The sequence below is a fragment of the Leptodactylus fuscus genome, chromosome 3, assembly GCF_031893055.1.
Source record: "Leptodactylus fuscus isolate aLepFus1 chromosome 3, aLepFus1.hap2, whole genome shotgun sequence".
NCBI classification, from domain to species: Eukaryota; Metazoa; Chordata; class Amphibia; order Anura; family Leptodactylidae; genus Leptodactylus; species Leptodactylus fuscus.
Window position 1 is genome coordinate 57,302,526 of NC_134267.1, and position 12,544 is coordinate 57,315,069.

A 12,544-nucleotide genomic window follows, 5' to 3' on the forward strand; every position below is an offset into this window, starting at 1 on the left:
AGTGTTTTAAAAAATTGGCAGTGAAATTGCTTAGGCCAGATTCACACAAGCACTGAAATAAACGGCCATGAAAAAATGGATGATCCTTTATAAACTTCAGTGAATTAGGAATCTATGAAAACCGACAGAAAAGGACATCTCCTATTTTTTGATAGTCTGATAAATCGTACAATCAAAAAAGTATATATATATATATATATATATATATATATATATATATATATGTAGTGCTTATATGTTTTTGTTGTTTTTTGCCACAGTATTGTATATATTTTTTTATGTATTTTGTATTGTTTGAAGCTTCCCAGGTGTTTGTCTTACTCCTCTTTTTAAAAGTATTTCACTTTGGAGTCAGTGCACCCCTCTTTCTCATGACTTGGTCCATTCCTGGCCACTTTCTGAAAAGGTAAAAAGGTGAGGGTGAGTGTTAGGCAGCGTTCACACAGAGTTTTTTGGTCAGAAATTTGGTCAGGAAACTGACTCAAATTCCTCCTCCAAAAAACGCCTCACTATAGGACTGTATGGTGAGGCATTTTTTTGAGGAGGAATTTGAGTCAGTTTCCTGACCAAATAACTCTGTGTGAACGCAGCCTAATTAAGCAGGGCAATGATCCTGCCAGAGGACGGCAGGACAGGCTAATCCCATAGGAATTATAAAGACTAGCGCACAATATGCCAGCCTTGATATAACTTGGCATATCTGGACGCCACATCTTCACTCCATGATACATACCGGAGATGGAGCGACTTTTGTAACAAACCTATGTAACAGGCTTTCTGGTGAATGAGCTGGAACTAGAGAAACCTGAAACCTTGACAGAACTGCCCGGCCTTTGTCTTTTCTTGCTGACTCACTTTCTTATAGCGTGACAACAGTGTAAGTCTTTAAACTATTCTTCTCACGCAAGACAGAGAAGGGGCCTGAACCAGTTATCACTCCAGGCCAGAAGCTATTCCAGTAATATGAGCTCCTCAATGGAGAAGAGAAGAGCGTGTTTACCAAGCTCTGTTATCTATAGTTGTAGCAGGAAAGAAAGGTATTGCTACACTGTCTAACATGTCATTCACTGTCATTCTGTCCTCACCACCAATGCTAAAAGACAAACATTCTCATATTGAGATAAAAGCACATTACATTCTGCTTATCCTGCACTTTGTCCAGCCTCAATATTCATGAGAGGTGGGGAAAAGAAAAGCACACACAAAAAGAAAAATAGACAATCCAAGGCATTAAAAAAATAAATAAAAAATATCTGAAACTCTTAGCAGTGAATACAATGCAACCTATTATAGTGAACAATTCTCATTAATCTTATTTCAAACCATATGTTAGGCCCTATAGAGCTTCATAGATCTGCAGCCATGCGGTTAGTTCTGCTCAATGTATAATAGACTCTATCAGATATCACTTTATGAGTGACTTCGTTCCATCATCCGAGCGGGTTTAAAGGGCTTTTCCGACTATGTCCCTTAACATATGGATAAGGGAAAACTTACAGAATGGTGGGGGACTGAATAAAACCATGGCCAGGCAAACAGATGAAGTACAGTGTTTACCTACCTCTGACACTCCCATTGAAATGAATTGAACTGCTCAACCAATGCATTGAGTTTTTTTCCACAGCGGTTTTCGCAGAAAGTCTGCAGAGTTTTCCTTTGCAAACTTTCAGCTTCAATTATACCTATAGGGAAACCACCATTACAAACACTTATTGCCCATTCTGTAGACAGTAGGTAGTCCTCCTGTGATCAGGAGAACGAGGGCCCAAAAGTCCTCTGGAATTATCCATGTCAATAAGACATCAGTGCTTTTGCCTGACCCTGTGGATCTTGGAAGAGAGTCTGTAATGAAAAAAACACTTTCAGTCTAAAGCCCCATGTAGCAAACCACAGCAAAAGAAAAAAAAAACAAAAAACAAAAAAACACTGCGGAAAAGCTTCGCAATTTTTTTTCCCGTGGGAAAAATCATGGTGTTTGACAGTAACTGCAAAGTGGATTGGATTCTTGCGACTCCCATACCCACTTTGCGGTGAAAACCGTGGCATGGACATGCTGCAATTTCCAAAACGGCGCGATTTTGGAAATCGCAGCATGTCAATTACATCTACAGAAACGCCAACTGTTTCCCAATAGATATAAATAAAACAGAAAGTCTGTGGAGGAAAACTCAGTGAAATTTCTGTTTAAAGTGCTGCGGGAAAAACCAAAATGCGTTGCCACCGCGTTTTTTCCTGCAGTGCTTTACAGCTATGGGTTGTCCCGTGGGGCCTTAGGCTTAGGCTTCGATCCCGTGTGATGTAGTTTTCCTCAGAGAACTTTCTGCTTCCATTATACCCATAGAAAAACCTCTTGCATTTCCATAGGTATAATTGACATACTTACTGCGATTTCCAAAACCACAAGTGTTTTTGAAATCTCTGTTTGTCCGCTGCTTTTTTTTTTCTGCAGTGTGTAGACTGGGTTAGCCAGAATCCCATCCTCTTTGCAGGTACTGTAAAACGCAGTGTTTTCCACCACATTAAAAACATTGCATCTTCACAGTGTGTGGCCCCGGTCTTAATAGTGTCCTACAGAATAAACTCCAAAATAAATATATTGTATAACAGCAGCGGGCTAGCAGGTCAGAAACAACTTTCCTAAACAGAAAATCTGCAGCTTTTCTTTTGCTATAAGAAATGTAACAATGGATGCCGGTTTATCAAGTGTCAGAAATTAATAAAACATTTCCTCCCACTGCTAATTATCTGTGTTGTAAACTAATTAATGACCATGCAGAATCAATGCATATGTAAGGTATGAGTGCCCCCTAGTGTCCGCTCAGTAACACTTCATTTCATTCTCTGTTCCTGTGCATTTTCTTCTGGTTTTCCTAGCCATACTATAAAGAAAAGGGACTACATATTTAAAAAGGATTAAAGAAGTGGTTTAAGTAATTATTGCCCATTTATATTATATACTGTGACATAATACAAGTTCAAACTATACAACAAATATTCTTAAAACAGGCTAAGTGCAAATCTCATACAACTGTTACAAACCAAGAGCTCACAGATCAGATATTAAACATGGCGGATTGTCCTCTTCCACCGTCAGTAATAACATTTATAAAATTATATAAATCATATATGTGCAGGTGTAAAGACAATTAGAAATAAAGCACAGCTAAGAACAGGTGATACCCCAAGTGATGGGGCAGAAGCTGTAGGACATTCTGTGACGTTCATTGACAGTAGTGAAGGATGTTACTTATACGTTATATAGCTTCCTAGCTGTGGATACACGTCATCTTAGTCAAAGCTGCACATGTGCGAACACCTCCAAACAATTCATCATGGAGTATACGGGAGGGGAAAAAATTTATAAATTGACTTTTTGCAAAGGTGTCATCTTATTACTGTACCACACTGGAATTCATAGAACAAAATGTAGAAATTCTCTTCTTTCATATGACTCTAAGGTTACAGCGCTATCTAAAGTATTTATGGAGATATCACTCATTGAAAACACATTGGGATATTAATATCCTATATTATATAGCTGCATATGAATATCGAACCGCTGATATCACTGGATATAATACAGGTAGAACTACAATGCTGGCGTCATATGAAAGAAGAAAATCTCTCAAGTTTCTGCGTATTCCCATACCCCCATTTTCTCTACATTTTATACAGTCCGCACTCCATACGCAGTGAGTGAGAGGCAGGAATAGATCTCAATATAGAGAGCAAGAGATGCAGGACTTCATAGAGAAAAGCCAAAATCTGTTGAAATAATTACAAAAATTCGAAAATTGTCCAAAAGTTTAGTTACGTTTTAAAATTATCTGACTTTTTGATATATTTTCTCTCTTTCCTTTCAGACTCGAAGTAATACACTACAAAGGTATGTTCACACAGTGGAAATGGAAGAAGAATTTGAGGCGGACTTCTACCTCGACTTCCTCTTTCATTTCTCCTATTTCCTTGTGGCGTCTTCTCTCTTATTAGGCTCAGAGATGAATGACCCTACATTAGAGGAGCAGCTTGTGTTGTGCGGCTAAATCAGCTGCAGAATTCTTGGTAAGATCAAGCAGGGCGCTTATCTTTTTTCAGCATCCTGCCCTGAGCATTGTGTTCCACTAAAAACAAGAGGAAGCAGAACTGGTGGCATTTGGCACCAAATTCCTCCATGTCACCATACACAGCACCATGGGACATCCTAAATCAGTCAAAAGCAAGAGATGTACCCTCCATGTGACTAACCTAGCACATAGCATCTTGGAGTACCTTGCTGTGTCTACCTGGGAATGGTATGGCCTACATAAATGAAGCCTTTTTATTTTTAATCTACTTATTGACCTGCTAAGGTTATGGGTGAGGTTTTGGGGGGTTCTACACTTTAACTAGCTGTTTGGTGAGCGCTTTCCCTCCTGACCCTTTTTTCTCCCCTCCCCCCATTCCAATACACGAGTGCTTAGCTCAGCAGAGTCTACGTATGTATTTGATCGGGAAAGAATAAGCCAACATAAACCTCTGGTGGATTAACTCCTGTAAAAAGTTTCCGGCGTGTTGAAATCTAGTCCATGCCAAACCGTATAACAGAAGTTCCACCATCTGCTTATATTCTTCACAGGATAATAGGAGTGACATGGTGGGCCAAAAGACAGCAAATGCTAAGAAACATTGATGTCTAAGGTAACTCTTTGGATGGTGCTCTTAAAGGTGCAGGTTTTCATAATGATAGAGACTATGACACCTAGCATCCCGGATTCTGCTAGTGGTTGGTTATAGGCGGCCATATCAGTAGGGCAATTAATTGCCACATTTGCATAGGCCCGTGTGTCATTTTAGGAATGCTATTACGGCTAAAGGAATTGAATGTAATAATAATCTTCTTTCTAAGGCTATTTATGTCCTAATATACATATTCAATTGGCTCTGAAGATAGAACTGCTGCATGTAAATTCTAACATGGTATTAATGCACAAGCATAAAATGCTATAAAACAAGTCAAAAGAAGTTCAACTCCAGTTAGAGTGTTTGTCTCTAAGCCCTAGTTTGTCAGTCTCCCCTAGATACACCTTTGGGCATTGTTAGAATGGCATGGAAAATGTTAATAAAGAGCACAAGGCCCTTTAAGTTAAAATTACATAAAAATTAAATTTTTAGCCTAAAATTTGTAATGCAGACTTTCAAATAAGTCCATTGAATAGAAAATATTGCTAAAAGATGAAGTGCGACGTTACATCATTGTACCAATACAAACTGCTGCAGAGGACACAGTTACAGCACGTTCTCTTATACCCAGAGTCCCTTGTGGTCCTAGAAGTGCATAATACAAGAAGAGATATTACAGGGACTCTGTTCAGGGAATGTCTCGAGGTGGCAAATCCGTTTTTTCAGAGTTCTTCAAGTTCTCTCTCCTCTGTAAACAGGTCAGCAAGGTCAGCTACAGTCAGAACTGAGGCTTCAGATTGTTTCATTGACGTACTTGTGTGACTGCAAACCAAACAAGAATACAATTAAAACATACGGTATTAGTTGAAACAGTTCCAGTTTTGGGTCAATAAAGCTTAAAGAGGACCTTTTATGTCCTCTATCACTGGGCATTAACCACGTGACATAAACGCTGCAGTTTGGCCATGGCAGAAAAAAAAACACAGTATTTTACAGTCACTGCAAGGTGGAAGGGATTCTATCGAATCCCATACACACCATGCAAAAAAATGTGTGTTGTGGACATGCTGCAATTTCCAAAACTGTTGCGGTTTTGGAAATCGCAGCAGGTCAATTATACCTATGGAAACACTGGTTTGCCTATAAAGTATAATGGAAGCCTCTGCAGACTTTCTGTGAAAAGCGCGGTGGTGAAAACCATGATGCGTTGCTGCCACAGTTTTTTCCTGCAGCCTGCAGAGAAGTAAAGTATAGCAGCAGCAATTATTTGAGTGTGTCTATTCCAGCAGTCTCTTCTTCCCCATCGCCTCTTCATAGACTAATATGTAGAAAGTAACTTTGTCTGAAAAGTGTACTTTTTAGTTATGAAAGGCTGTTTATTGCTTTATAAACAGGGACATATGTGGTTTACGTACAGCCAGTAGAAGTATAGTAGATGGGATTTCAACATATCCCATTCTCACAATTTTGAACAAGTAGCATGTAAATTACTGTTGCGAGTTTGACTACGTTTTTTTAACCTTTGAAATGCAAAGATTAAAAGGCAGATCAGTCGCCCGAAAATAAGTAATTGCATTTTGAATTACTTCTGACACCTATCCAGGACTAGTTGATTCTGCTTGGGCCAGACTTTTTGCCACAAATATGATTAAATATAAATTAAAAAAACAAAACAAACAGAAAAAGAAACAAACTTTACTATACTCTGATGTAAAGTAAAGGCACTGGTATCAGGAAAGGAACGGTGACCTTTCCTCTGGCCACTGATCAGTCTCAGCAATCATGTGGGGTGCAGGACTTCCACCAGCAAAGGCATGGCACGTGCTGGTCCGAACATGGGAGCAACAGGAACAGGTATGATTTTATTTTTTTTTAAGTTTCAGTTTTCCTGGACTCCTCCTTGACTTCTGAAATTCCTGGACAACCCCTTTAACCCTTTCCTGACATCCACCGTAACAGTACAGCAGATGCCAGGTCTTTGCAGCAACCGCTCTGCTTCAGAGAAGTCGTCATCTGTAATCATTATTGTATTGCGCAGCAGAGACCCAGAGCTAATGTCCGTGATCAGAGTTCACTCTGATTGTGGGCACTGTTTATTGTAATGCTTCCCAAAGTGCCCAGAGCAGGACTCTGTCGGCACTGTACCTTCGTAGTTGCAGGATAGCTCCCGTGTGGCGAGATCACAGGAGCCACCCTAAAAATTAAATTCAAATCATTCCCCTTCCCTGGATTTGAAAAAATATAAATAATTATATATAACCAATTTATACATCCCCGCATCTGAAAATGCCCAGTCTACAAGCATCTAAAAATATTTTTCCCATACGGCGAAAGGCTGTAGCAAGTAAAAAAAAGAATAGAATAACTAAACCGTCGCTTCGCCTCCCTATAAAGATTTGAATAGAAAGCGATCGAATCAATGCATCAGACATTCCCCAATATGGTATAAATAAAAAGTACATCTGGTCCTACAAAAAAGCATGTCTTATGGTACTATTACTAAATAGGACCATTACAAAGTACAATCTGTCCTGCAAACATTAAGCCCTCATATGGCTCTGTGAATGGAACAAAAAAAAATAAAAATAAAATGATGGCTTTTTGGAAGGCAGAGAGTCAAAAAATAAAAATTGAAAAATAGCTGCATCTAGAGGGGTTAACGAAAGACAAGATTTTAAGATGTTGGGTGGCATTTTCACAATTTGCCAGGTGTCAGAAATTACATTGGTTTATTTGTATGATTATATGGTTCAAGTTTTGTCAAAATTGGGAAAATTGTCCTGTTTTGATAACAGGGTTAAAACCAAAAAACACAATGTGGCCAATATTTCAGAGCAGTGGTTAAACATAAAGAAGAACAAATACCTCCTGTCCACAGTCTTTAGCATCGCCTGCATTCTTTCTTCAATTGTTGCTTTGATCAGGAATCGATGAACTATTGTAGCCCTGAAAACAAAGCGATAAATCTAGAGTTTTACTAGGAATACAATTTTTCTACACAAATGTTTTGTTAGGGCTTCTTTTACACATGAATCATCTTTATAACATCATATTAATATTTTTCCAAATCAATAATTAGAATACCGAGTCTCCGCTGAAGAAAACCGCCTAAAATCTGAATAAAGGACTTCTCTTTGCTAGTTCAGTTGAAGAGGACCTTTCATCAGATTGGGCACAGGCAGTTCTATATACTGCTGGAAAGCTGACAGTGTGTTGAATTCAGCGCACTATCGGCTTTCCTGATCGGTGTCCGGTGTAAAGCGCTATCGGTCCCGGGACCGTAGGGCTTTACAGTCAGAAGGGCGTTTCTGACACTTAGCCAGGGACGCCCTTCTGCCCAGCAGCGCCTATCGCGCTGTACTGTGTGAGCGGGGAGGAACACCCCCTCCCCTCCTGATAATACTCATCTATGGATGAGCTGTGTGAGCAGAGGGGGTGGGGGGGAGTTCCTCCCCGCTCCACAGTACAGTGCGATAGGCGCTGCTGAGCAGAAGGGCGTCCTTGGCTAAGTGTCAGAAACGCCCTTCTGACTGTAAAGCGCTACGGTACCGGGACCGATAGCGCTTTACACCGGGCACAGATTGGGAAAGCCGATAGTGTGCTGAATTCAGCGCACTGTCAGCTTTCCAGCAGTATATAGAACTGCATGTGCCTGATCTGATGAAAGGTCCTCTTTAAGAAACGGCGGACTCCATTATAGTCAAGAGATGGACTCCTAGAGTACAAAATGCTAAATGCCGTGCATCATCTGGTTCTTGCTGTGCCTCTGATCAATATGGTGGCACTTATGTGCCAAAAGAAGCTGCAATAACTTGCTGCCTCTTAGCCATTAAGTCTTATAACTGACTCCACACATGGCACTCAGAATAAACCCCTGGATCAGAATCCCATCTACAGAAATAATAACTTGTAATATAATAATTTTACAAGAAAATCATCTAGACCTCTCTTGAACAGAATCATAATAAGCTTTGGCAACTAGGCTTCTGCCTATGTCCATTACATGATGGATGACAGCAGCTGACCCCAGTAACGGTAGTGTGAACATAACCTTGGTCGATACTGCTCTCATTTTGAAACCATTTTAATGGATAATACATAAAATGCATTTACTGTAATGAACAGTAAATAAACTGGTAGCCTTTGAGATATACAGAATTAAAAAAAAATAAATAAAATAATTATAATTAAAAAACCCAGAACACTTACTTTTTTTGGCCAATCCTGTGCACACGACCTATTGCTTGAAGTTCATGTGCAGGGTTCAAAATAGGCTCGACCAACAACACGTGAGTAGCCTCAATAATATTCAGCCCATTGGATCCCGTGTGTAATGGAAGAAGTAAAATGTTGATCTTGGGATCATATTTAAAAGCTGAAAGATTTTCCTGACAAAGAACATATAATGACATAAAAACCAAATACGATAATCTGATGCAATTGTAAAACTAAATGCCATATGGGTTATTTGAAAGGATCAAGTAGTCAATCTGAGGTTGTGCCAACACTAAAGGTTCAGATCCTATTACATTGTACAGTATTCTTCTACTCTTGGATGGAAGTATTGAAGAGACTGTTCTGGACGATTTATAGTTTACGTGTTAACCCCATCAATGCCATTCTTTGTCAGTCATTCTTCCAATACTACAATTTAACACTTCCAATAGCTTCTAGAACATTCTAAATATAAATATGTGGCATCTAGGAAAAACATCCTTTAACAGAAATATCCTACAAGCACATACGAAATAAAAAAAATAAAAGGACTTTAATCTTAAAGGGATTGAAAAAAACAAAACAAAAAAACAAATGAAAAAAACCCCCCTCATAGTCGCCACTAAGTCACTGTCACTCCAGAGTAGAGATGAGCGAGTACTGTTCGGGTCAGCCGATCCGAACAGCACGCTCCATAGAAATGAATGGAAGCGCCTGGTACTTCCGCTTTGACGTCAGCCGGCCGCTTAACCCCCCGCGTGCCGGCTACGTCCATTCATTTCTATGCGAGCGTGCTGTTCGGATCGGCTGATCCGAACAGTACTCGCTCATCTCTACTCCAGAGCAGAAGGTCTAATAGTCCTGTGTAGCCAATCGCTGGTACTAGGTAAACAAGATAGTGGCAGGAGACCAAAGGACTTTGGGCAGATTGGCGATGGATTTAACAAACCACCCGGTCCATTGAACTGGAAGTAATGATGTCACACTCATAGTTCATATGACTACCCAGCCGTCACTGGCCTCGGTGGTCACGTGCCATACATGGACATTTAACCGCTGAAGTCAGTGATTGGGTGAATAGTCATGTGAACTATGAACATGACATCATCACTTGTGTTCCATACTTGCACCTCTGGAATGGAGGAACCTTTGGAAAAGGAATAATTTTTTTTCAGTACCTGAAACTTTTGTATCCCATTGATCTGTGAGAACACCAAGCTATTGTCTTGCAGAGCTTTTGCAATAATATCCAATACATCCTGCCACTGGAGAGAAATGATAAGTTGTAAGGTAAAGTATATATATGATGGACAAACCTCATCGTCACAAAGTATAAATGGAATAAGCAAAGTAAGGTAAAGTAAGTAAGATAAGTAAGGTGAGTGAAGTACAAAAGATAAACTGGACTCGCCAAACAAAACTTCTCCTATATTCTTATAGCTCACACAATCAAGCACAGGTTGGTCACAGTACCATGACAGAAATGAAAGGTAGCCAAACCTGTACAAACATTTTACTTTACAGGTTTTTATTCTCAACCCCAAAGACCTAATATCAATCAATATACCAGTTTACCAAGCTCTCTCTATGTGAATGTCCAGTAATTAGTAAGGGGTATACTGACCACTGAAGCGTAACTAAACTGTCAGACAACTTTTGATTTCCTGGCAATATTTACGTCATTAATAAATTTTGTGTGTGTATATATATATATATATATATATATATATATATATATATATATATATATATATACACACACATATACATACACACACACACACACATTATTAAGACTTTTTGGCTCCTTTTTGTGAAATCTTACTTTTTTTTTTTTTTTTACTCTTTCCCTTGTTTATGTATGGAGGGCTGTTCCTGTCTCTCACTGAATGTTACTGAGTATGGAGTATGGGGCTGAGTAATATGTAGAGAAAGTAAGGGTAGGGGAGGGTCAATACAGTTATGTTTCGGACATTACATCCAAACTTTCTTTTGGTGTCCTATGAAACAGGAGATTCTCTTCTTTTATATGACATTAAGTTTACATTGCTATCTAAATTATTTCCAGAGATATGACTGGTTGAAAACACAGTCGGGATTAGGTTATTTATATGAAGCTGTATAATATATAAATATAAAATAATTTAGATAGAAGTTAGGGTAGGTTCACACAGCAGAAAGTGAAAAGAAATTCCTGTTCATTTTCCACCGCTGTATTTGGCTGCGGTCTAGCTGTGATGGGATGCTGATGGCATTAGATGAATGGGCCTAAACAACAAGAGAGTCTTGAGCTGCGGAATCTGTGGCAGGATCGAGCAGAACGTTGATTTTTTTTTTCAGAATGGGAGGCAAATTTATGGCGGAATTCACCCCCAAACTCCTAAAAAAGTTTTCCGAAAGTTTAGTTACACTGAGTGCAAGTCAGAGCTGTGACCCCACCAGAATAATTTTTTCCTACAACTCACATAAACTTTAATCTCTTCTTGACCCTGGAAGTTTTTCTTAACAAAATGGGGATCAAAAGACCGCCTGACCTCACTATACGTAGGAGGAACCCTTAGGGTTAGTTCACATGGGGGGTGGTATGGCGCATTTTGTTCCTGATTGCGATGCGGGAAGCCGCGCCAGAATAGGGCCAAAATGCGCCTGCCAGGACTGTCACGGCTTCCCCCTCCGGAGTAGGCTCAAAGGAATGGGCCTAGCCCGAACGGTGCTGATGTGAGGCAGACGCCTGAATCAGGAGAAGAAAGGGCAGCTCGCTTCTTTAAGCTAGCGGTCTACATAGACCTCTATTGTGAGGGGGTGGATTATGACGTGGATTCAGCGCCAAAATCCACCCCCTTTTGCCTTGTGTGAACGAGCCCTTAACTATCACACAATTATATTCTCTGTTATCTTTATCTTTTTTGCTAATTTACCAGGAAAAACAATGAGGCAAAACACTAATGTCGTGTAACTTTTAGACACTACAAGGTTAGACTAGACAGTCTTAAACAACAGATATTTCAGTGTTTAACGCGGTCTGAAAGCCTTGTGGACTTTTAGATTGTCTAGTGTAACTTTACAGCACTTATCAGCTGGCTTATACCTTTTACATATTGATCTATTGGGGATGCTGAAAAAAGCATAATAATAATATTTGCAGCTACTAAACTCAATTAATAGCCTCCTTCTCCCTCCTCCTCTCTCCATAGACTTCCGAGTCTAAGCTGGATACGGATATGAACACTATGTAAATGGTGAATGAAGATAAGGAAGAGGAGAGCAGCTTAAAAAGTGGAGAAGGAAACAGGTGTATTACAAAGTTTTGAAAAGTGGTTTATACTTGGAGGTTGCTTTAGATTCTGCACAGACACTTACTGTTGAGAAGACCAATGATTTTGCACCTGGATCCAAAGACTGGATTTTCATAAGCGTTCGGACAACTGCCTCAACTTTTGTGGAATGACTACCCTTTAAAAACAAATATAAATGAGATAAGTTACAAGGGAACATTGATGTCAAAATTCCATAAAGCCAAAAAAACCCACAGCACATTAACTAGACCCACTCCCTGAACAGATTTTCACACCATCGGTCACACACCAACAGTGGCAATTATACTGTGCAGCGCTGTGTGACAGGTCCAATATGGCTGCTGATAAAGATCATCAGCCGTGACTGTAGAAGA

The 12,544-nt window shown here is 39.6% G+C and overlaps 1 protein-coding gene across 3 annotated transcripts in view; it reads right to left on the reverse strand.

Annotated features, from left to right (window-relative positions):
* Nucleotides 1-2,835: 2,835 nt before the first annotated feature.
* SHPRH (SNF2 histone linker PHD RING helicase) overlaps nt 2,836-12,544 on the reverse strand; it is a 65,511-nt gene continuing 55,802 nt past the window's right edge. For all 3 annotated transcript variants that reach the window (XM_075267602.1, XM_075267605.1, XM_075267603.1), the window contains exons 26-30: nt 12,235-12,327; nt 10,053-10,139; nt 8,869-9,047; nt 7,525-7,605; nt 2,836-5,481 (exon numbers count right to left, since the gene is read on the reverse strand). In XM_075267602.1, coding sequence (XP_075123703.1) covers nt 5,382-5,481; nt 7,525-7,605; nt 8,869-9,047; nt 10,053-10,139; nt 12,235-12,327 — 540 coding nt within the window. In that variant the 3' untranslated portion in view covers nt 2,836-5,381. The remainder of the gene's footprint in view (nt 5,482-7,524; nt 7,606-8,868; nt 9,048-10,052; nt 10,140-12,234; nt 12,328-12,544) is intronic.